The following is a 24,824-nucleotide window of genomic DNA, read 5'->3' as shown; positions in this document are numbered from 1 at the left end:
CAGCATTATTATGTTGTGAAGCATCAGCTGTCTCTTTAAGTGACATCCTTGGTGTAATTGTGTTTTAAATGTATGTTTTAAAACAAAGAGTATGGGGGCCCCTGGGTGGCTCAGTGGGTTAAAGCCTCTGCCTTTGGCTCAGGTCATGATCCCGGGGGTCCTGGGATTGAGCCCCGAGATGGGCTCTCTGCTCAGCAGGGAGCCTGCTTCCCCCAACCCCACCTGCCTGCCTCTCTGCCTACTTGTGATCTCTGTCAAATAAATAAAATTTAAAAAAAATAAAATAAAGGCACTAAGCTGTAAAATATTTGAAAATCTATTTAAAACAAATAAAAATAAAACAAAGAGTATGACTCCACCAAAAGTCAAAGACAGGTATGGTGGGGGGGGGTAGGATGTTTAACGCAGCTGCAAATTATGAAACCGAGTAATTGTTATGTCAGAATCACAACCAACCCACCACAGAGATAATGACAACACCCACGGCATGTTGCTAAGGTGACCAGTTGCTCAGGGCTTGCCTGTTCTGAGCCCTAACTGTCCCTCATTCCAAGAGTCCCCCACCGTCCCTGGAAAACCAGATGTTCCTTCACACTAAGTGCCCTAAGCTTTGTGCCGCGTTCTTCACTTCCTCAATCCCTCATTTTCACAAAAACTCTGTGAAGCAGCAGCCTTCCCAGCCAGGGGCAGGTCCCACATGAACTGGGGCACCCTCTTTTCCTAAGGCAGATGCTGCTTGTCCTGGAAAAGTCTCCGAGGCCCATGCAGGGTGAGGAGGTCTGCTCATTCGGTCTGCTAATTTGAGCTTCATGAGAGAAAAAATACCTCCAGGGAGGAACGGGTCAGAAGAGCAAGGGGCAAGATGAACTTGGCTCCTGGACCGGCTGGGGCTGGAACAGTCTGGATCTAGTCGTCTTGGGTGGGCAACAGGAACTGCAGTGGTAAGGCTCAGGGCACCAGGCGCGAAGGCCCCTCTGGGTCACACCACCTTGGGAGATGGGGCCCCAGTCTCAAGGACCAGCAGCAGCACCCGCAGCAGCAGCCCAAACAGAGGACCTGCCTCCCCACCCATCTCAGGCCTGACCACGAGGGACAGCAACACCAGCACCCACCAGAGGGCTCCCAATTCCTCACAGCCCCTCCTTACCCCTCCCCTGTTTAGGCGTGACACCCCTGTAACATTCTCTTCAACACACACTGGCCTAGGACCCTATGAGGAGGCAGGGTGGGGCAGTGGGAAGGGCCTTAACTATGGGCTGGGGACCTCCTTCAGGGACTAACCCTGGAGATGGGGACATCCACCCCCAGACAGGCACTAGTACCTCCAGGAGGAAACACCACCCCACGGCCCCTGTTTACGACATGAACCAGGGACTTTTGCCCAGCTCCTGCTTTGGACATGACATACCAGCCTGCTCTCCTCTGCTGTACACAAGACCTCGGTCGCCAGAGACAAGACCAAGCAAGATAGGACTCCTCCCCTCCAGTGAGACCCCTGGGTGACCTTTGAAGGGGAGTCATCTCCTGGATATCCTAGCACCTGGCAGATGGGTTTTTAGTCATTGCCTTCTGAGGAATGAAAAAAGCCTGTTAGAAGCATTCCAAGCTTTGGAGGATAATCTGGGTGTTCTCTACATTTTACAGGTGAGAACACGGAGGCCCGGAGAAATTAAGTGACCGGCCGAACGTCACACAGTCTCTGCGTGCTGAGCTGAGATTTAAATCCAAGGCTAGGTCTACACAGAGCCCTCCCTTCATCTCAGGCTGTCCAAGACGCCACATAACAGAGCCAAGTAATTGACTGGGCAGCAAAATACCCCAAAGGAAGAAGAATGTCCCTCCCTTAGCATGGAAAAATTAAACCCTACGGAGTGATTAGAGAGCAATCCTGAAGATTCATCCCAAAAGCACATTTGGGGGTATCTGACATCATAGGGACACAATGGCCTCACTCTGTTCCTGCTAGGCAGAGCCGAGTCAGGGTCTCCCACGAGCAAAGAGAAATGCAGGCATGGAGACTATTTTTGCCAAGAATGCCAGGTAAGCCATTTGTGTAACTGTGAGAAGTTATACAAATACTACTGAAGAGTCCAAATGGATAGAAAAAAAAAAAGTCTCTTGGAAAACTTTTAAAACCAAGTGGTACAAAAAAAATAAATAAATAAAAAAAATAAAACCAAGTGGTACAAATATCAGCCCACAAATACCAGCGTCAGAGTCTTTGAGCACAGCCTAAAAGTGCTTCGATCCCAAGAGGTTATATTTAAAATTTTATTTTATTGGAGCCCTAGGGGAGATAAAAGATAGACGATGAAATGATTTTTAATCATTTGAAGATAAACAGAGAGACACTTAATGACACTTGGGTATTTGTACTGTCGTCTATCTTTCTCCGTATGGCACATATCTCTTTTTTTTAAAAAAAAGATTTAATTTATTTGACACAGAGAGAAAAAGAAACAGAGAGAGAGGCAGATTCCTCACTGAGCAGGGAGACTGATGCAGGGCTCGATCCCAGGACCCTGGCATCATGACCTGAGCCAAAGGCAGAACGCTTAACCCACTGAGCCACCCAGGCACCCTTGGTGTATACCCTTTCTTTCTTTCTTTTTTTTTTTTTATTAAAGATTTTTATTTATTTATTTGACAGACAGAGATCACAAGTAGACAGAGAGGCAGGCAGAGAGAGAGGAAGGGAAGCAGGCTCCCTGCTGAGCAGAGAGCCCAATGGGGGGCTCGATCCCAGGACCCTGGGATCATGACCTGAGCCAAAGGCAGAGGCTTAACCCACTGAGCCACCCAGGCACCCCAGTGTATACCCTTTTATATAGAATAGTAATCAATTAGTCATTGTAAGGAGTGTTTGTGTAAAAAAAGGGTGTTATTTCTCTAGTAAATATAATGAAACTATCTTTGCTATATTCTCTCTTTTTAAAGAAATTTTATTTATTTGACAGACAGAGATCACAAGTAGGCAGAGAGGCAGGCAGAGAAAGAGGGGGGAAGCAGACTCCCTGCTGAGCAGAGAGCCGGATGCAGGGAGGGGATCCCCAGGACCGTGGGATCATGACCTGAGACAAAGGCAGAGGCTTTAACCTACTGAGCCACCCAGACACCCCTGCTATATTCTCTTTTAACTGTCCCCATTGAGAAGACACGCTGCTCAGACCACAGCCCAGCTACCACCTTGCTTCTGCTGGAAGCCCACCCAAATCATGGATGCAGGCTGAGCAAAACTCAACCTCAGTCTCACCACCTCAAATCTCTGCATGAAGGCAAAGCCCAGAAACATAGCCCATTGTTATTTTCCTCAACTGTCCTTTCTTTGATGCCATCGCTGTTCACGTCTTTGATCGGATCTTCACCTTTTCCTTCACTGCTGAGGTATCCGTGCTTGGAAAATGTGACGTTGAAAACCAACTTGTCATTGGGCTGCTAGTTTTACACACAGCTCCGTCCATAGAACAGACGCATTCAGTGAATGACAAGCCAGCAACCTTTTCTAAGGCTGAAGTGCTTCTGTCCTCACACAGCAGAGACCCTGTAAATCGCTCCCACTTTTTGGGCTTCCCTCCCATGTAGCCAGCCTGGAATGATGCGTTCAGATTTGTGTAATTCTTTTTTTTTTTTTAGAAAAAAAATTTTTTTTAAGATTTTATTTATTTGTTTGACAGACAGAGATTACAAGTAGGCAGAGAGGCAGGCAGAGAGAGAGGAGGAAGCAGGCTCCCTGCTGAGCAGAGAGCCCAATGTGGGGCTCGATCCCAGGACTCTTAGATCATGACCTGAGCCAAAGGCAGAGGCTTTAACCCACTGAGCCACCCAGGTGCCCCAGATTTGTGTAATTCTAATTCTTCCAAATACTTGCTGAAAACATTTCCAGTACCGACAGTGTTTACATTATTTCATTTCCGTGTTGTTTACGTTAGCGATTACTCAATCAAAACAACCTCAACAACAGAAATGTACCACAAGAGCAGGAGACACTTCAGAGCAACACTGCCCATGGCTAAAGGCTGTGCATATACAGGTAACCCCCACTTCAAAGTTCGCATCACGCCACTTTGTTTTTTCGGAAGGCCTACATTGGTAGCTGTTTCTGCTAACTGAATGAAATCGGAAGAGTATTTTCACTTTTACAGAAAACAGCAAAAAATGAAAACAGCTTCTGCATTTGTTGGGTTGCAAGGCGTTAAGCAGGCAGCATGGACCCTGAGTGAGTAGCGTCCCCAGGATCCTTTCCCGGGAACTACATTCAGCGTCTCAGCATCACGTCGCCATAGTTTTGATGTTTGTGAGCATCTCTGCTTTATCTGGATTTATTTTGTACATCCATGAGCAAGATATGTAGTAGGTATTAGAAAAGCCTAAGCGAGGATACTTTTAAGGCCTGGGGCAGTCAGAATTTTTTTCTACATAAATCAATGGTAATTGCTTCTTCACTTCTTCACAATTTTGGCTTATGAAAGTTTTTGTAAGAATGCTCTACTTTTGGAAAGCAGGGGAAATCTGTATTTTAAAAGCATATTCATAAATAGTGTGCTTTGGCTACCATGTTTCCCCGCTGCAGATTTTCCAAAGAAACACAAAATAAATTTCCATCGCACCCATTATTTTGTAGCTAAATGAAACAAGTATTATTATTATTTTTTTTAAGATTATTTATTTATTTATTTGCCAGTGATAGAGGGAGAGAAAGCGAGCAAGCACAGGCAGACAGAGAGGCAGGCAGAGGCAGAGGGAGAAGCAGGCTCCCTGCCGAGCAAGGAGCCCGATGTGGGACTCGATCCCAGGACGCTGGGATCATGGCCTGAGCCGAAGGCAGCCGCTTAACCAACTGAGCCACCCAGGCGTCCCGAAACAAGTATTATTTTTAAGGGGAAAACTCGTTACTGTTTTCAGACATTCTGGAGGATCTGCAGCATATGCGAGTTAATAGTTAATTGTCACATTATTCAGGAAAGTTCAAGCCTTTACATGCATTATACTCCACAATGACGGAAACCCAGCTTCAGTGGGGTTGTGGTTGGCATCACCAGATGGTACCACGCATGTCCACGGAAACAGAGGGATAACTGAGAAAATGACAAGTGGGAACCGGATGATTTCCCAATGGTCTTTCATCAGTGACTTCTTCATTTGCTTTTTAAGTGTCTCATTGTCCCAAAGCACTGGACATGCCCATTCAAATGTGTGCACATATTCCAAAGGGGAATATATATAAAATTTCTATCATCGGTCACTTTGAAAAACTTAATGAGGGTTTTCTCATAAGTGAATACTGCTGGAGCAATTAATGTAACTCCAAATGAATTAATTTCTCTCCCACTCGTAGCTTTCCTTAACTAGAGCTCTCTCTCACTAATGCCACCAATATATTGAGTGTTGATAGGGATTAGACCACTGACTCTTATCATTCTGGTGTACCTTTAACTGTGTGAATAGAGTCTTGATTAAAAACTCATGACTCAACTAGAAACCTGATGCTGTAGGGTCATTTAAACTATTTAATGCTTTTAATTTCTTTTTGCAGAATATATTCAAAGACTCAGACCATTTAAAGCTAAGTTTTTACATTTCTCAAATACTTAGTCCCCTACCACAGATTTAGGCCTCACCACCACCAGTAGAGTACATGTGATCTCTTCAAACTACCAAAGACAAGCCATTCTAAATTGCATCTCAGAATAACATATCCCACTGCAAGTCATAGTTTAGCAAACAAATCCAAGAGATTCTCAATAAGTCATTTATATGGGGATATTCAATGACTTTGGATTTATTTCTCTACGTAAAGACCACAAACAAGCAAACAACAGTAGCTTCTCAAAACACTGGATGTTCTTCTCTAACAAAATTACCCCTGGCCATTGTACCATCATTCTGACAGGTCTAATTTTCTAGAGGATGCTCTTGTCCATATTTATAGAAACTGATAGGATTTCAGTTTATTGCTTGTGACATTTTGTCTAGACCAGAAGGGCAATGTCTACTATGGAAAATTCACTTCGGGAAGCAAGGCAATATTTCATACCTCAAAGGCCAAAAGAATAAAATGATTTCAAAAGATGTATTGCCCTTCATGGTTTTAAAGACAAAGAGTGTCTATTCATTTGTAAGCAGAACAAGGTAAACAATCATAACCAAAGTATTCTTTGGATAGCCTTTCAATCATTTTGCTTTATTCCAGAACATTGCTTAGTAAAAAGCATTGCCCATTTTCAATTCCCTGACACATTTTGAGGTTACGAGTACAGAGGTTTGCAGGAAAACAAAATGGGAATTAGCTCCACTCAAATTACCACTGGCATTTCTGGCCTTTCCATAGGTGATTTTGGAACTCAATGCAGAAACGTCAGAAGGAGTTTTATCCTTTGCTGACAGAGACAAAATCAGAGAGGGCATGAAAATGAATCCCAATTAAATTTGAATGCTGGAGCCTGAACTCTGTCTTTGTGTATCTAGATGCCTATTTAAAAACATGGAAATCATATGCAAAGACACTATTATTCTGACTTTTAGACAAGTGACAACTGCTTTCTATCTCTAATAATAAAAATAATCCCTTACATTTGTGAAGTGCTTCTCCTTTTACTAAGGCTTTGCACATATAGCATCAAGCTTATGAACAGAAGTATAATTTAGGGAAAATCAATGGAGTTAACAGGAAAAAAACCTATTGATTCAGACCTTGTCATTTGGTAATATTAAAAGTAACTGCATTAGCATTCAATCCTCATCACTACTTACGACCATCCATAAATGGTTGACATTTTTAAATACAGTCCTTTATCCTAACCAGACATTTCTTGTGTATCCAAGAAAAGTGTCATCTCACACATACCACAGTTTTCTTCGTCACTGTCATCATCACAGTCGGCCTGGCCATCACATCTTCTGGAAGCCAGAACACACCGTCCAGAGCCACACTTGAAGTGACTAGGTGAGCATTCTGTTCAAACCAATGAGCCGTGTTAGTTTCATTAGGCAGAAAACCTGGAACCACCAGCTCGTTTATCTATTTACGCGTGGACTATCGCCAAGGAGCTATTCTAGAAAAAATGGTCTTTGCCAAGCAGAACCAACCACAACTAACTTGGCTTTCTCCGTTTGCTTGTCAGACTCTTTCTCCTTCATCTTGGTATCATCTCTCCAGTCAGTGGTATCTTTATGCTCTCCAGTATTTAATCACTTTCCTGAACAGACAGCCATGTCCATTCAACAGATTGTCAGAGCCTGAAAGAGACCTTGGATCCAGTACTTCTAACTACCCAGCTGCCCTTAATGCGTCAACATTGTTTCCTTTTCTAATCCTTCCATCAGTGCGGTCAAGTCCCTGATTCCATTTCTCTACCTGATGATCCTACTTTGCCAAGGTCTCTAAGTGTTTAAACTTGCATAACCAGGGCTTGCTGCCCACCACCACCCTGAGGACCCCTAGTACAAAAGCGGCATGCACATATAATGGGCTCCGGGAGCTGGGTGTGGTTAGCATAAACACCTCGAATATTAAATATATCTCAGCAATTTATTTTTAAAATGAAGAAAACGTCTAACAGATGAGCACCAAGGTTTTCAATGTAACCAGCTTCACAGACTCACTCACCCCTGTGGCCTGGCTGACGACTAGAACACAGTAAGAACACTAGCAACAGAGAACCTGGAGAAGATAGTGATGGGTTATCCATGTTAGCTATCCCACGGTAATTAATTTAAAAATTAACCTTCCACAGCTTCGTCAGGCATTAGACAGGTTTGGTTGTCTGAATTTTCCTCTGGAAATTGATTGCAGTCTGTGTCTTCAGGCCACTGTAGGCCCACAACCCCAAGGACAGACTCGCAGTGTTCTTTGGAGTGCTCACACAGGGCTCTAAGAGAGCAAGAAAGATACGACATGGGAGGCAGAAGCAGCTACGCCTGAGAGAGTGTGTGAGGAATACAGGTAGGGTTTGAATTCTGTATGAGTGTGGGCCTCTGCATGTATCCTGCGCGCGCGTGTGTGCGCGCGCGTTTATGTGTGTGTGTGTGTGTGTGTGTGTGTGTGTATACCAATAAAGAGAGATGCACAGATACGTAATTGATATTTGGGAAAACAAAATGATCCTACCTCTCTCCACAAAGGACATGCATGCCAGCCACAGACTTTCATTAAGAGAACTGTCATGATGGAACTAGAAATAGAAATTTGTTGTGTGTGTTTTTATTGACATCTATTTCATATGACACGCTGTAAATTTAAGGTGGAAAACATGGTGAGTTGATACGTTCATCTATTATGTGATTGTCATGTAGAGGTCGAATCTCTATCACATCACGTAATTATCATTACTCTTTTGTGGTTGGAATAATTAAGATCTAGACTCTTAGCGGGTTTGATGATTATAATCTTGTTGTCTGTATTCACCAAATGGTACACAAGATTTCCAGCACCTTTATATCTAGTAATTGCAAGTTTACACCCATGAACAACATCCCCTCTGAACAAGATTCCCCTCTGCCCTTTCCCTTTCTCATTCTCTGTCTTTCAAGCAGACACATTCTCCAATGTTTTTATTCCAAGCCAGGAAGTTCTCAACATCGGTTTGGATAGTCTGCCACCAAGGATCATGGAATCTATATAGTAGCGGCCCCTGGGAGGTCTCGCCCTCTGGGGACCAGCCACGGGAACTATTTCATGTGCCAACCTGGCTTACATAAGGCATGGATGGCCATCATCACATGAGCTTAGACCCATAGTGTTGAAAAGCTTGAAAATTCTCCCAAACCCGTCTCTACTGAGCTCAAGTTGGTTTAAACAAAGTGCGCTTGTTTCCTTTTTAAAGAAAAGATATACCAAGCATTGTGCTAGGTGCTTTCTTTCCTGTGTGTCCTCTCATTTGCACAAAGCATATTTTTAAAGTGAGGTATCAGCATGACTTTCTTTACTCCTTATGAAGGAAAATTGGTTTTGCCTACATATATTACCAAGAAATGAGCTACATAGTTAAAAAAAAAAAAAAAAAGCCAAATAAGCAAAAAAATAGCCCAAATAAGTTCCTAGGAGAATTTTTTTTCATTTAATTTCAAATATATTATTTATTTTCAAAAGTTATAAACTTTAAACTATTAATTTCAACAAAGTTCTCTGTCTCTCTCTCTTGATATGATGGGGCAGAGCTTCCAGAAAGGTCAGCTCCAGCCTGGCTAGAAACTGGTAGGGAAAGGTTAACAATAGAATGGAGACGTTTCAGAGAAAGCTCTAGCACATGAAGTCTGTACAGGACAGGCCATAACTTGATGCTGGCTTAGCCTCAGATCTTGGGCAAAGTCAAAGCCGTGGCGTTCCCACACTAGTTTTGCAAAAACAGTAAGTTCAATAGTGTTCAATAACTCTCTGTGAGACTGAAGGGTTTTATGGCAGATTTAGAAATAATGTCTATGATTTATTTGCTGCAATTTTAAATTTGCCACAGGATACCTCATTTTTACAGAGCACTGTATAGTTCCTGACTTCACCACTTCCTATTTCTTCTATAAAATGGAAATCATACAATAATATAGTGAGATAATATGATAAAAATAAGACAATGTGCCACACAGCAACGACAGGTGACACTGTTCTTACCCTAATCTGTGTGGCGTTCCGCCACCGGCAACAGCCCTGAAGGTAGGGGCCTCCCTCAAAAGAATATTTTGAGGACGAGATGGCAATACTCCCCTAAAATATTTAACACATTGTAAGGGCTCGATAATGTTACATTTTTCAGACTCATAACTTCAAAATTAAATGTTCAGACCCATAAATGGGCATGGCAAAAACAGCATTGCTTCATGAACACATGAGTATATTATTCTTGTCAAAATATGTAAAAAATTCTTAAAAGCAAATCTCAAAATATAAAACTCATTTTGAGAGCCACTGAAAATGAAAGACATATATGTAAACCAAAGAAATAGAACTGAAATATCTAAAGGAAGTTCACTAAAATGTTGATTGAATAATGTCTCAGGGTCAGTCTCGTCTTGGGCATTTTAATGTGAAACATAAGCCCTGAAATTATAAATCATACGTGGATGTAAATTTGTTCCAGAGAATACTCCATTAGGGAAATTTTTTATACATGTGAAAAGAAAATCAATGCAAGCATTTGTTAAGTATTATCACAAGTGATTAGTCAGTATCCTTGACCTTGCTTAGCCAAAGTGGAATAAAATTTAGAAATAACTTTTCAACATAAAATGAGGAGATGTTTTCTTAGGGATACTTTCAAAGGCGTTTTACAGAAGTTTTCGGAATTATGTGCACACAAGGCAGCATTAACTTTTAACCTGTTTGTATAATTTATTCACTTCCCCAACTCATTCTGAAATTTTATTGTTTCCTGTCCCTCCACAGGTGCCCCTTCCCTGTCATCCATTTGCTATTTGGCACTTAATTTATTGTTTCCCCATCTGTCCGCTACATCGATATTACTGCTACTCCTCGAAACTCCGGGTGACTTCTGATCCCAACATATGGTTCCCGTGGTTACTGGACAAGCACATCTGTATATTCACCCCTTGATGGGAGACAGCGTAAAGGGGGCAGCTGCCCACCTCCGTGACAGCTGTCTTGTCTTGTACGTTCCTGGCCGACACCGCCACATGTGGCAGAGAAGAGAGACCAACCTGCCACTGGGCAGCCGCGCTCCTCTCCTACCATCAGAGCTTAGAGCCAGAAGTATCCACGTTCATGTGCATTCACTCACGCTCCCAGCGACTCCATCCAACCACCGTAACTGTGTTGGTTTTATTTCTTATTTATTTGCTTAAAGATTTTATTTATTTATTTGACAGAGAGAGCACAAGCAGGGGGAGCAGCAGAGGGAGAGGGAGAAACAGACTCCCCCTGAGCAGAACGCCCCACATCGGGCTCGAACCCAGGACCCCAGGATCATGACCTGAGCTAAAGGTAGACGCTTCACCGACTGAGCCACCCAGCATGTCCTGTCTTGTTTTTATAGACGAGCAGAAGACTGAGACTGGGAGAGATCGAGGAATCTGTCCCAGGCCACAGAGCAGCCACAGAAGAGCCAGGAGTTGGACCAGATGGTGGACTCCTAGAGTAGGACTCTTAACCTGAAGTAGGATATCGTTCATCCCAAATCCAAGCTGCAGGCTTGAAATGCTGCCCCTCATTTCATCCAAGCAGGCAGAAAAACGTCAGCGAGCTCCATTCCTTGTCCAACCTTCAGACCACTGCTTACGTAATGGTGCTGACATTGGAGCATATCAAAAATGGCAGCATTTTAAAACATCCGTGTTGCCAGACAAAAAAGCAGATACACCCTTTCTTCTGCTGACTCACATTTAGAATGCTTCTTGATCCACCAAAGTGAAACATGCATGATTTTATTTGATTAAAGTATGTGAACTACTGCGGTGCCTGGGCGGCTCAGTCATTAAGCGTCTGCCTTTGGCTCAGGTTATGATCCCAGGTCCTGGGATTGAGCCCTGCATCGGGCTCCATGCTTGGTGGGGAGTCTGCTTCTCCCTTTTCTTCTGCCTTCTACCCCTGCTTGTGCGCACTCTCTCTCTCTCTTTCTCTCTATGTCAAGTAAATAAATAGGATCTTTAGAAAAAAATAAAGTAAGTGAGCTGTTACCAAAGGCAATTCATACCTCCCTTGTATGGTACTCCAGTCATGAACCCTAACTCAAATATTCATTTTAGAATTCCTACTTCTTTACCATTTTTCAAAAAAGATTTTATTTATTTATTTATTTATTTGAGAGAGAGAGAGAGAGAGAGAGAGAGAGAATGAATGAGAGGGGAGGTCAGAGGGAAAAGCAGACTCCCCATGGAGCTGGGAACCTGAGGTGGGACTCGATCCCAGGACTCCAGGATCATGACCTAAGCCACAGGCAGTCGCTTAACCAACTGAGCCACCCAGGCATCCACTTCTTTACCTTTTAAACACATGACTTGTTAAATACAGAGCTCTTTAGCAATATGGGCTTTGTCTACACTCAAACTGAGCCTGGGATTCTTTGGTTCTCCCTGAGGGAAAATGAGGGTGCTGGGAGAGACCTCACTGTGTTACCTGCAAGGTGGGATCCGCTGGCTTGTGTTCACGTCACACTTTGGTACCAAAATGGTGCAAGCATAGAACATGAGGTATTTGTAACAGTTGGTTTGAACAAGTGCAGGGAAAAGAGAGGACTCCCAGCTGATGGACGCCTCCTTCTGAGTCCTGTGGCCCAGGTAATTTGGATAAATTGTATGGTTGTAGGGTAAATTCATGCAGAGTTCCAACGTAATTGGTTCACACTGACCTAACAAGAAAACACACATATAGGTACATAAATATCTCTCCCTATTTATATATGGTCAATTTCACGTGTAAAACAATATCTTAAAAACTTATAAAACTGAAATCTATCTTACCTTCCTTTTTAAAAAATACCTAAGACGAGAAGGCAAACAGTCCATAACTTCCATCAGAAGATAAATATTTTGGTTAAAGAGCCGCCATGCTGAGAATCACTTCTGTCAGGCAGCTGCATGCACAGCGCCCAGTATGCATGTCGGAGAAAGACTTTCTTTGTTTTTCCCCTAGGCTCAACCCACCTGAAAGCAACTTTCTTCTATGTTTCCTTTTACCCATTTTGTCTTCTGATTTATTCATGACTTCTTAAAGAATATATTCCCTCATCTTCAAAGCCATTTAAAAAATCAATGAATTTGGTCAAACAGATGATTAGATTGTGTCTTTCTATATGTTTCAGTGTTGATCAGTGGATTTGAATATAAGGCGACAAGATTTCAGGGCAAGAGGAGGCTGAGCTCTCATTAGGCAGCCATGGCTAATGAGAAAAACTACTAACCCATTAGCCTGGCATGCAAGGCTGTCTCATGCACCAACCACAGCCTAACTTTCCAGCTTCAGCACCAAAGGCTATGTCATCACTGGTATTTCCTTGGGGATGATATGTATTTAAGAATGACATGACTTTGTGGGCCCCATTAGCTCTTATCTCCTCTTCCTGACACACCTGAAATCACCCTTCAATTGCAGTCATGCTTCTAGCAGCCAGTTGTCTACTATACCAGCTGGAATGATCCTTCCCCATCTTCTCGACCAGGCGAATGCCTCCTTGGCATGTAGGACTCAGCACAAACACACACCTCCTCCGGGGAGCCTTCCTGGCCAGCCGCGCCCCCCCTCCCATTCTCAGTAAGAGTCTCTGCTGGGCACCACCGCATCACAGGCATATTCCCACAACACACTCATGGCCTTCTACCGTATTCTTTACTTACTTGTGTCCCCCACATAATTTGGTGATTTTTAAAAGATTTTATTTATGCAATTGAGGGAGAGAGAGAGAGCACACACATGCAGGGGGAGGGGTGAAAGAAAAGGGAGATGGAAAGAATCTCAAGCAGATTCTGTGCTGAGTACAGAGCCAGACTCGGGGCTTGATCTCATGACCCTGAGATCCTGACTTGAGCCAAAAACAAGAGTCAGATGCTTAACTGACTGAGCCACCCAGGTGCCCCTAATTCAGAGATTGTTGGGAAATGAGACTTTATTTCTTGATGTCAGAGTCTGTGCCTAGAGCAGCACCGGAATGGAAGAAGCAAAGGATGGGGGGTAGGGTGGGGGAGGGGGAGGTGAGACAGTGTCAGGAACTCTCCTAGGCTCTTAAAATGTAAAAATAATTTTTCCTCTTTTATAGAACCCCCCCTTAATATTTCCTGCTGTGTCGGCTTGACGGTCGCATACTCTTTTAAACCTTGCTGGGTCTTGGAAACTCTTTATCTCTAGATCCATTTTGAATGTCAGTCTTGCTGGATAAAGTATTCTTGGCTGCAAGTTCTTCTCATTTAATGCCCTGAATATGTCTTGCCAGCCCTTTCTGGCTTGCCAGGTCTCTGTGGACAGGTCTGACGTTATTCTGATGGGCTTTCCTCTGTACGTAAGGAGCCTCTTTGTCCTAGCAGCTTTCAAGAGATTGTATCTACAATTATGACTTCTCAATTTTACTATTAGGCGTCTTGGGTTTTTTTTAGAATCTATAATCTTGGCAGGAGATCGTTCTGCTTCTAGTACATGAAAATGGTTCCATTCGCGAGATTGGGAAAATTTTCATGGAGAACTTGCTCCACTGTATCTTCTGGACTTCTTTCTTTCTCCTCCCTTTCAGGGATTCCAATAATTCTGACATTGGAATGTTTCATGGCATCATTTATTTCCCTAGTTCTGTTTTACTGATTTCTAAGATGTTTGTTCCAGGCTTCCTCCTGATCCTTTCTCTCTGTTTGTCCTCCAGATTACTAATTCTATCTTCTGTCTCAGTTACCCTAGCTTTTAGAGAATTTAGACTAGATTGGAACTCATTGAGAACACTGTGAACCTCATCCCTAGTAGCTTTCAGTTCTGTCCTAATCAATTCCATTTTGTCATCCATGGCTTTCTCCAACCTAGCTATTGCCTGGGTAATAGCCTCAATTCCCTTTCTGACATGTTGTCTATGTCGATAGCCATTAGCTCTGTTGCAGATGGCCCAGCCTCTGAATTTTTCTTCTGTTGGGCATTCCTCCTCCTGGTCATTTTAGTGAGAGATGGCTGAATGGATACAACTTGATGTATCAACTGTGGTGCAGTCGAGATGCACCCTGGGACGCTTTAGAGCAATCAAGAGTCCCCACCCAAACAAAAGAAAAAAGAAAAAAAAAGTGATAGGGAGAGAAAGACAGGACAAAAAAGAAAGATAAAAGAGAAGGCCCAGCCCAAATGGTCCCAAGGTAAGATTTATGAGGTAAACAAACAAAAACAGACAAACAAAAAGACTGACAAAAGCAGATTACAAGAGAAAAAAATATAGAGAGAGACATATAGATATAGATATAGATATAAAAGCAAGACAAAAAAAAAGAACCTCGTCAAAAAGAACCCAAAGACCTCAACGTAAGACAGGAATCCATCAGAATCCTAGAGAACATAGGTAGTAACCTCTTTGATATTAACCACAGCAACTTCTTTCAAGATATGTCTCCAAAGGCAAAGGAAACAAAAGCGAAAATGAACTTTTGGGACTCAAAAGCTTCTGCACAGCAAAGGAAACAGTCAACAAAACAAAGAGGCAACCCACGGAATGGGAGAAGATATTCACAAATGACAGTACAGACAAAAGGTTGATATCCAGGATCTACAAAGAACTTCTTAACACACACAAAACAGATAATCATGTCAAAAAATGTGCAGAAGACATGAACAGATACTTCTCCAATGGAGACATACAAATGGCTATCAGACACATGAAAAAATGTTCATCATCACTAGCCATCAGAGAGATTCAAATTAAAACCACATTGAACCACCTTACACCAGTTAGTATGGCCAAAATTAGCAAGACAGGAAACAACGTGTGTTGGAGAGGAGGTGGAGAAAGGGGAACCCTCTTACACTGTTGGTGGTAATGCAAGTTGGTGCAGCCTCTTTGGAGAACAGTGTGGAGATTCCTCAAGAAATTAAAAATAGAGCTTCCCTATGACCCTGCCATTGCACTACTGGGTATTTACCCCAAAGATACAGATGTAGTGAAAAGAAGGGCCATATGCACCCCAATGTTCATAGCGGCAATGGCCACGGTCACCAAACTGTGGAAAGAACCAAGATGCCCTTCACGGAGGAATGGATAAGGAAGATGTGGTCCATATACACTATGGAGTATTATGCCTCCATCAGAAAGGATGAATACCCAACTTTTGTAGTAACATGACGGGACTGGAAGAGATTATGCTGAGTGAAATAAATCAAGCAGAGAGAGTCAATTATCATATGGTTTCACTTATTTGTGGAGCATAACAAATAGCATGGAGGACAAGGGGAGATGGAGAGGAGAAGGGAGTTGAGGGAAACTGGAAGGGGAGGTGAACCATGAGAGACTAGGGACTCTGAAAAACAACCTGAGGGTTCTGAAGGGGCGGGGGGTGGGAGGTCAGGGGAGCCTGGTGGTGGGTATTATGGAGGGCACGGATTGCATGGAGTACCAGGTGTGGTGCAGAAACAATAAATTCTGTTACACTGAAAAGAAATACGTTTTTAAAAATGTGAAAATAATGAAAAATACAGTCCTTGCAATCAAGGCTCTCCACAATCCTTTTAGGAAGAAAGACACATTTCCCAGTAGCCATGGTATAATCTGAGGATAGGACAGCAGTATTAAAAAGTACTAAGAGCCCAGGGGTACAACGTGGAACCCAAATGGCACTGGAAACCTTCCTAGGATAAAAGGGGTTTAGGGGAATTTGGCAGAATGCCTCCCTGTTCCCTCTCTGTTTGCAGGAGTCGGAGACGTAAGTAGGTGTATTGGTGAATCTGCCCAGGCCCACTAAAGACTCCACGCCTTATCGAGAGTCATTATTCAATTAAACTTAATTATTTGACCAAGGAGTGAGATACACGTAGACAGACTCCTAACAAGGACTGGGTGATATATTAAAACAGCTCTGAGGGGTGCCTGGGTGGCTCAGTGGTTTAAGCCGCTGCCTTCGGCTCAGGTCATGATCCCAGAGTCCTGGGATCGAGTCCCACATCGGGTTCTCTGCTCAGCAGGGAGCCTGCTTCCTCCTCTCTCTCTCTGCCTGCCTCTCTGCCTACATGTAATCTCTCTGTCAAATAAATAAATAAATAATCTTTTAAAAAAAATAAAACAGCTCTGAGGGATTGGAGGAAATTCTGTTTCTAAGGAGCCTGATTAAAAGCCTTCCGGACAAAGTGTATTTATGGTCTCAGTCTGCCGGAAAAGACGTAACCTTGTCAAATGGGCATGGTCCTGGCAATGAGTACAGGACGGGAAGAGGAGGAAGACACAGAGGAGGTATGGGGCTGGTTCAGTTTATCATGTCCATGGATTTGTGAACATTTAGTATTTAAATCTTTTGATTTCATATTATTAAAAAAATGCCTATTCCTCATAACTATAAAAACAATGCAAGATCGGTAAAGAAAAAGTTCTTCGTGTGCCAACAGACTGGGTTTGAATCCTTGCCCGCCTTTCACTGGCTCCTCTCTATGTATACAAGCATCTACACACACAGACAGATTTATGCCGGCTTGCTTCTGCCAAAGTAGAACCTTAGCGTTCCTGGTATTCCTCAATTTGCTTTTGCTGCTTAATTATTCATCGTGACTGACTTATAAGTCAGTAGATGGCACTCTAACTCTATTTTTCCTAATTTCTTTAATATAACTTTACCAAAAAATGGGATAATTCACACAGCTTTTTGATGCAGTCTTTTTTCTTGTATATTCTTTTCCTTTCTATCTCTTCCTCTAAAACCCTATCAAGTTTTATATGTTCAAATAAATAAAATATATTTAGATGATAAGGAGACCCATAACATGGATATTTTTTCTCTTTGACATGTGGGAACTATATCACTTTTGATTTGGGATGAGATATAAACTTTCAATGTTTCAGAGCCGAGGAAGATGAGAAAGGCTGAAGTTATGATCATACATTATTCTGGAGATCTCTACTGGATGTGGTAAGGGTGATTGAATCCTGTGTTTTATTCCTTCATAAGGCGTTCTTTACAGAGTGTTAGGCAAGATAAACTCTCAACATATCCATCAACCTCAAATTTTATGATTTACAGTATCAGTAAGTTTTTCTATCTTAAGAATCAGACTCGCTCACTAGCTTGATTTAGGATAGCCACTAGAGGGCAGTTGTGTTACAAGCATGAGGCGGTTTTATTTTGCTTTGTTTTTTGTTTTGTTTTGTTTTTCAATGCCTTTTGATGCCCTGTTTAGCACATGATCCAGAACATAAATGAGGTTTAATAAATATCTGCTGAAAAAAATTATCCTAATGGAGCTTTAATGATATCCCACCTTTCAAAGTCTGAAACTGTGTTTTGTTAAATTCAGCCTAAAGATGGGATTGTTAACTAAATGATGTTACATCCTTGCCATGATGCAATACTCTGAAACCACAGGAAATCACGTAGTAAATGATGGTCGCTTACGTGAGAAAATGTCACTTTCAACATCCATTGGCATATACAATATTCTAAGATTCATCTTTGCCTCAAATTCTGTATTTCTCCTTATTATGATTTTTTTAAAAAAGATTTTATTTATTTATTTGACAGAGAGAGATCACAGGTAGGTAGAGAGGCAGGCAAAGAGAGAGAGAGAGGGAAGCAGGCTCCCTGCTGAGCAGAGAGCCCGATGTGGGACTCAATCCCAGGATCCTGAGATCATGACCTGAGCCGAAGGCAGCGGCTTAACCCACTGAGCCACCCAGGCACCCCTCCTTATTATGATTTTTAATAGCTCTTTCATGAGTTTTCTAAGGTGAACACCTTGTACAAACCTCTCAGATCAAGAAGTTGAACTTTGCCAAACATCCCAGATGGCCCTCCGTTTACCCTGTCTTCTACCAACTTCTCCTTTCCTTGCAGAGTAATGACCTTCATAGTTATCACATCCTTGCTCTGCTTTATAGTTTTATTACCTAAGTGTCTGCCTCACCCTGAATACTACAGTTAAGCCTACCCATTTTTTAAAACTTGTTTTGTCTTCTAAGTCTCTCAATCTGGGTTCCCCCCACCATCCTTTTATTTTTAATTAGACTTTAGCCATTGAAGCACTCAGGGATTTGGCTGTAGAGTGTGCCAGAGTGTGAGTTTTGCTGACTACCTATTCCTGGGGAACTTAAATATATTCCCCTGCCCTTCCTACTTCCTGAACACTGGCAGCTGCATGCAGAGTGTTAAGTTTCTTCCCTTAGGGAAGACTGTAGGTGCTATGGTGTTCTTCCATCAGAAGGTGAAGTATATTTGATTTTTTTCTTTTGGGGGATGTCAGCAGCTGTAGATGCTCAATGTCCTGACCCATTAATTCACCAATGCATGGTACCAAATAGAAACAATTTGTTACCAAATGGTAATATCCTAATTTAATCATTCATTTTTCACTCATTCGTGGGGTAAGCTTTTAGAAAGAGATCATTCCTCTCAACTCCCATTTGCTCCCAAGGACTGAAGTCTTTAACCGTAATGGTGTTTGGCTTTCTTACCACACCCCTATACTATTTGCTCCTTCCAACTAGAGACTGCAAGCAGAAGGCAGTAAATTGAGAGGTTGGTAGGAAAGTATTCAAAGAACAAAGCTGTTCATTGCTTCCTCAATGTTGGAGACAAAGAAACGCATGAGCAAACATGTAGAACTAACAGTCAATGGAACACTGAGAGGAACAAGAGAGCCTCTGGGGTATGTCATAGTTGGCTTCATACAGCCATGGCGGTCATGGGCACAGAGAATTGGGGAAAGACACGTGCCCAGGAACTGCTCTTTCCACAGGATTCCCCAGTTGTCTGGATTGTACACTCCAAGGTGGGCGTGATGAATTAGTCCCCCATACCATGGGGAGGGGAAATAGCATTCCTGCTCCCACCCTGAGGCAAGGATACGTCTGTATTGGGGCGCCTGGGTGGCTCAGTGGGTTAAAGCCTCTGCCTTCGGCTCAGGTCATGATCCCAGGGTCCTGGGATCGAGCCCCGCGTCAGGCTCTCTGCTCAGTGGGGAGCCTGCTTCCTCCTCTCTCTCTCTGCCGGTCTCTCTCCCTACTTGTGATCTGTCTGTCAAATAAATAAATAAAAATATTAAAAAAAAAAAAAAAAAAGGATACAGCTGTATTTTGCCTCCCAGCAGGGCATAACAATGTCAAAGATTCTGGGTCATGAGTGGATGTGGGTCTACTGTGATACTTCACCTATCAGTACACAATGCCATCAGAAATGTGGTTTTAGGGCGCCTGGATGGCTCAGTGAGTTAAGCCTCTGCCTTCAGCTCAGGTCATGATCTCCAGGTCCTGGGATGGAATTCTGCATCGGGCTCTCTGCTCAGCAGGAAGCCTGCTTCCTCCTCTCTCTCTCTGCCTGCCTCTCTGCCTACTTGTGATCTCTCTCTCTCTCTGTCAAATAAATAAACAAATAAATAAATCTTAAAAAAAAAGAAGTGTGGTTTTTAGGCTTAAAAAACCCAAACAAAAGAAACTATAGGCATCTCTGGGAATCCCAGACAAGCCATGGACTTCTCCACTGAAAACTTTGAAAGCTATAAAGACTTTTTCACATTTGGTTTCAGGGATGTTACATACCCTTACAGCCTAGTCATGAACAAACCACTAAAGTGATCATTTTCAACCTTGGCTATACCTTGGAGTCACCTGGAAATGTAAAAAATATTGACGCTTGGGTCCCACTCAGTATTATCTTCAGGGACCCATAACATTTTATGGTTGGGCAAGAACAGGGGTCTTTAAGGACTAGAATCCCAGCAACTCCAGTAAGAGGCTGACTCCACCAGACAGAATATCCATACTCTTCAAACTCCTATTTTTATTAGCCTGGAGCCAGAGAAAGACAATGCTGTGTAGTTGGGCCCTAGAATCTAAGCCACAGTCTCTCCGGTGGTAAAGATCTTCAAATAATTAATCACATTTTCAAGTTCATGAAGTTTTCTGAGAGAAGATGCTACTGGCCCAACTTTACAGAGAACCAGGTACACCCATACCATCAAGAATCTCTTTGAAAGATGAGGAAAAAAAACCACCTGTACATTGGAAAGTGTTCTTAATAACACAGAAGGAATGAGGGACCAATGAGCAGCCCAGTGCCTGGTACTCAGAAGAGGGATGAACAAATTTCTGCTGAATAAATATGGAAAGAATCTGGCAAGAACATCTGTGGTGAATGAAGATGCTGGAGAGACAGTGAGATGCTAGGGGCATTGTTTCGAGTGTACTGAATGAACATAAAGAGAAAACGTAAGAGAATATAGTACCCGTGAGAGGAAAGATGGTGGCGTGTGTTCTCCCACATGGAAAACTTATCTCCAGGAAGGCAGAAATCATGTCTCTCTTCTCTGCCATTAGAGTGCCCAGTGCCCATCCCAGAGCCTGGAACGCTGTTGTGCCCGCTGTAAATACCAGTGGACCATGAGCCAGAGTTCTCTTGTGCCTTTCTTTCCACCTTTTTTTTTTTTTTTGACAGGTATAACATATTTTTACATTTTGGGTTTTGACATATTTCAGAAATGGAGAAGCTAGGACAAGATGCACTCAATATTTCTCACCCAAATCGGACACAGGCTAACACTGCCCTTTCAACTTTTTTTTTTTTTTAATTTAATACTAAGTGCCGTTCCCTGTTGGACAATCCCTGAAACTTTAATAATAAACACATGTCTTTGAGATGACACTGTTCCTATTCAAAATTGCTCATGCCAAGTTCAAGGTGAAGGAAAGAACCACATCTGGAAAAGTTCCAGAGCAGAAGGGGGATAAAGCAAAGTGTGAAACAATGGACCCAGGACATATACATATACACATAATTATCAAACATATATACACACACATCTTTAAATCAGTTTAGAGTGAGTAAAGTGGCAGTATATCTTAATGGTCAGATTAACATCTCTCTCAACTGTTCTCTCATACAGAAGTGGAGAAGGGCTGGGTATCACACTGTTAAATAGTTATAAAGTTTATTATTAAGTGCTCATGAAATTAAACAAAAAAATCCTCTCAGTCAGGTTTTTCATTGGCTGCCTCCCTCACACTCCTGGGGTTCCAGGAGAAGCCACTATTAGCTCTACAGTGACACAGAAAGGTCACTGAGTCAAACTAGGACCAGAATCCTTCAGACGTTCAACTAGGAGATACTTTCAAACTTTTTTGCCAACTGAAACTTGACAGATCTGCTTTGAAATCTCAAGCCCTACCTGGAAGAGGAGGCCAAATATTAATTACAAAAAGTGAAAGAAGTGAATCGAGTATGAAAGTGGATCCCACAAATACGAACTCATTACTAGAAATCAGAGTTTTCCGCGTCTGTCTGATTCATTTTCAACATCCCACAAGAGCCCACTGCGCCCCACACTTCTCCTGCCCATTCTCCCCACCACCTTAGGAATTCCACCGCCCCCCAAGCTAATTCACAGTGGGCCAACAGTCTACACCAAACAAATTTACATAACAGCTACCAGATCTTTCTAGGTCAGCACAGCTCCTGTAAAGGTGAGAGTAAGTGTTATGAGGAGAACAGACGGCCACAGCTCTCTGCGCTGTTTAGACGAACTTCGTATTTGCTTCTTGGATGAAGTTTCCATTTTTGAAGCTCTGCTTTAAGAGGGAAGGAAGAGAGCATCTGCCTGCAGGCCGAGCCAAGAAAGTAACACAGACGAGCTGATGTTGAAGGGAAAGTAATGGTCATGCTATCAGGCAATTTGGGATTTATAGGCCATTCATAATGACACATTTGTTTCTGATTTAAGTCAATTAAGACCATTTTGTTTCTTTTCTGCTACCACATGCAACCTTTAAAAAAGAAAAAAGAAATATATATGTATATATGTGTGTGTGTATATATATATGTGTGTATATATATGCACGTGCACAAGTGCACACACACGCGCACACACACACACACACACACACATTTGGAAGGATTCCAGACTTCAATTTTTTCCTGTCAATTCCAAAGAAAAAGGCAAAATGCATATCCCGACATGGTGATGGCCCTTGTCAGCTGCTGTACTTACTACAGTTGTTCGGGTCACAGAGGGAGCTGCCACCACATGAATCAAGGCAGGAAGTGTAGAGGCATCTTTGGTCGCCTTCTTGACATGGAGCCTGACCTACAGAGGGGGGAAAGGCACACTTGTTTCATCATCTGTAAATTCCTCACACTAGGATTGAAAGCATCAAGGACGTCTTGTGGAGCTGAGGAATGACATAACTTTAATTCCCTTCCAATTTCTCCAAAAATAGTGAACACATGTTAAATATGTAACTTTCTGGATTAATTTTCCTGGCAACTAAATACAGTTATTCCAAAAGGATTCTGTAAGAACAAAGAAATAAGAGGCAAGCTATCCTACAAAAAGGGGCTCTTGTTGCTTTTCATGGGGGGTGAAGGGAAGTGTTTTATGTTTACTTGGATGAATAAACTGGATTACAAAAAAAAAAGTAAGTGATTGGAGAGAAAGGCCAGCATAATGATCTGGAATCTTGAACACCAAACCATATTATTTTAAGGACTCATTTGCACCCAACTCTAGTCTTCCTCATAAGGAAAATGCTTTCCCTAAAAAAAAATAGGGCATCGACGCCAGTACAGTGAGGATAGTTTGTCATGGCGCAAGTCTTGGGCAGCTGCAATCTGTATTTTCTGTATGTGCTTAGAAAGTATCACTGGCCTAGCTGTGATGACCTGAGAATTGGGTTTCTCGTTTCCAAATGAATAAGAGCAGTAGTGTCAGCCTAATGGCTTTTCCTTAAGGTATGTGGAGAGGAAACTGCTTTTCCCATTGATTTCCTGGTCATTTGTCGGTGAAATGGAAAAGGTAATAAATTACTGCCCATTCTCTTTTTAGCTCTTGCCCATTAATGCTAATTACTTTCAGATATGTCACCAGGAATCTAAATAATCTTGCAAGACATTTTTAAGAATAATTAACAGTATGCATATACATATAATTGTTCTCATCTATAATTCTAAGACAATGTTTATTATACTGGACTCTTCCCATTAATGTGCAACAGTATATATTATAACCTTGAAGAAATGAGATGCCACTCATGGTCTTTTTTGTTTTTTTTTAAATAACATCAGAGTCAAACCATCGTTGCAAGGTAAGCCAGGGTCAATTCCATGAGTTTCATCTCTCTCTCTCTTTTTTTTTAATTTGGAAGTATTTATTTCTATTCATTTTTTAAATTTCTTTTCAGCGTAACAGTATTCATTGTTTTTGTACCACACCCAGTGCTCCATGCAGTAAGTGCCCTCCCTAATACCCACCACCTTGTATCTCTTAAATAATTTTAATAAGATGCCATGCATGCATTATTTCAGCAGATATTGAGTGTCTGCTGTGTGACAAGCTTCTGTGACCAGCTGTACAATGAAGCATTAAAAGATGAAAGCAGTGAAATGGCTTATATTCTAACTCGGGGGATGGCAATGGCCAGAGAACCTTACCATGCTGTGTGATCATTGTGCCACTGAAGGCATATGTAAGGCAACAGAAGCAGACTAGGACAGCACAGGGGGAGCTTCTTGAAGAAGGAGTTCTTAAGGCAGCTGGGTTAAGTTGGCATAAGAAGGTAGAATGGGTTTCCCAAGCAGACACAGAATACGCAAAGGCTGGAGTGGAGAGCATAGGTTGGCCTCACTGTAGCCTCAGGGAGGCTAGAAGGGAAGGTTGAGAGCAGAGCCTGAGGGCTGTAATGGCCTGAATCTTGGACTGGGCCCAAAGTCTTGGGTGGCTCTTATTTCCCTCCCCAACCTCTCCAGCAGAGCCAGCCTGGGCTTACTGGTGGCAATATTCTGAAGCAGTACCCTCTTCCCCTTCACTCCTGAATTGAATCATAGTGGCCTTCTCCCGGTACCCTCCGGATGTCTTGCTCCTTTCCTCCCTCGGACCTTTGACCAAGCAGTTCCCTGTGCCTGGAATGCTTTTCTTCCAGTCCCACTTTCCTTTATTAAGTCAACTCCACTCATTCTTCAGATTTTTGTGCCAACATCTCTTCCTCAGGGAACCTTTCCTGATGCCTTGTACAAGACCATGCATCTCATATATGGCACGAAGCTCCCTGAATCTTCCCTCATGGCCTACATCACTCTATGGTGAGACAATGACTTGCACAGTAATTTCCATCATGCCAGTCTTGCCCAGGAGCCTGCAACCTCCATAAGGAGTTTCACTTGCCACAAATTCCCCCGTGGTTAACCACCTATGAGCGCCATGACATTCATTTATTAAGTTAAATGCATTCGATTAAGTA

At 42.5% G+C, this 24,824-nt stretch overlaps 1 protein-coding gene across 3 annotated transcripts in view; it reads right to left on the bottom strand.

Moving 5' to 3' along the window:
* Positions 1-24,824, bottom strand: part of CORIN (corin, serine peptidase) — a 250,143-nt gene that overhangs the window by 49,164 nt on the left and 176,155 nt on the right. For all 3 annotated transcript variants that reach the window (XM_059162131.1, XM_059162141.1, XM_059162120.1), the window contains exons 10-13: positions 22,580-22,675; positions 12,062-12,293; positions 7,725-7,870; positions 6,845-6,952 (exon numbers count right to left, since the gene is read on the bottom strand). In XM_059162131.1, coding sequence (XP_059018114.1) covers positions 6,845-6,952; positions 7,725-7,870; positions 12,062-12,293; positions 22,580-22,675 — 582 coding nt within the window. The remainder of the gene's footprint in view (positions 1-6,844; positions 6,953-7,724; positions 7,871-12,061; positions 12,294-22,579; positions 22,676-24,824) is intronic.

Source organism: Mustela lutreola, chromosome 1, assembly GCF_030435805.1.
Source record: "Mustela lutreola isolate mMusLut2 chromosome 1, mMusLut2.pri, whole genome shotgun sequence".
Taxonomy (NCBI): Eukaryota; Metazoa; Chordata; class Mammalia; order Carnivora; family Mustelidae; genus Mustela; species Mustela lutreola.
This window is presented reverse-complemented; position numbering and strand designations above follow the sequence as displayed.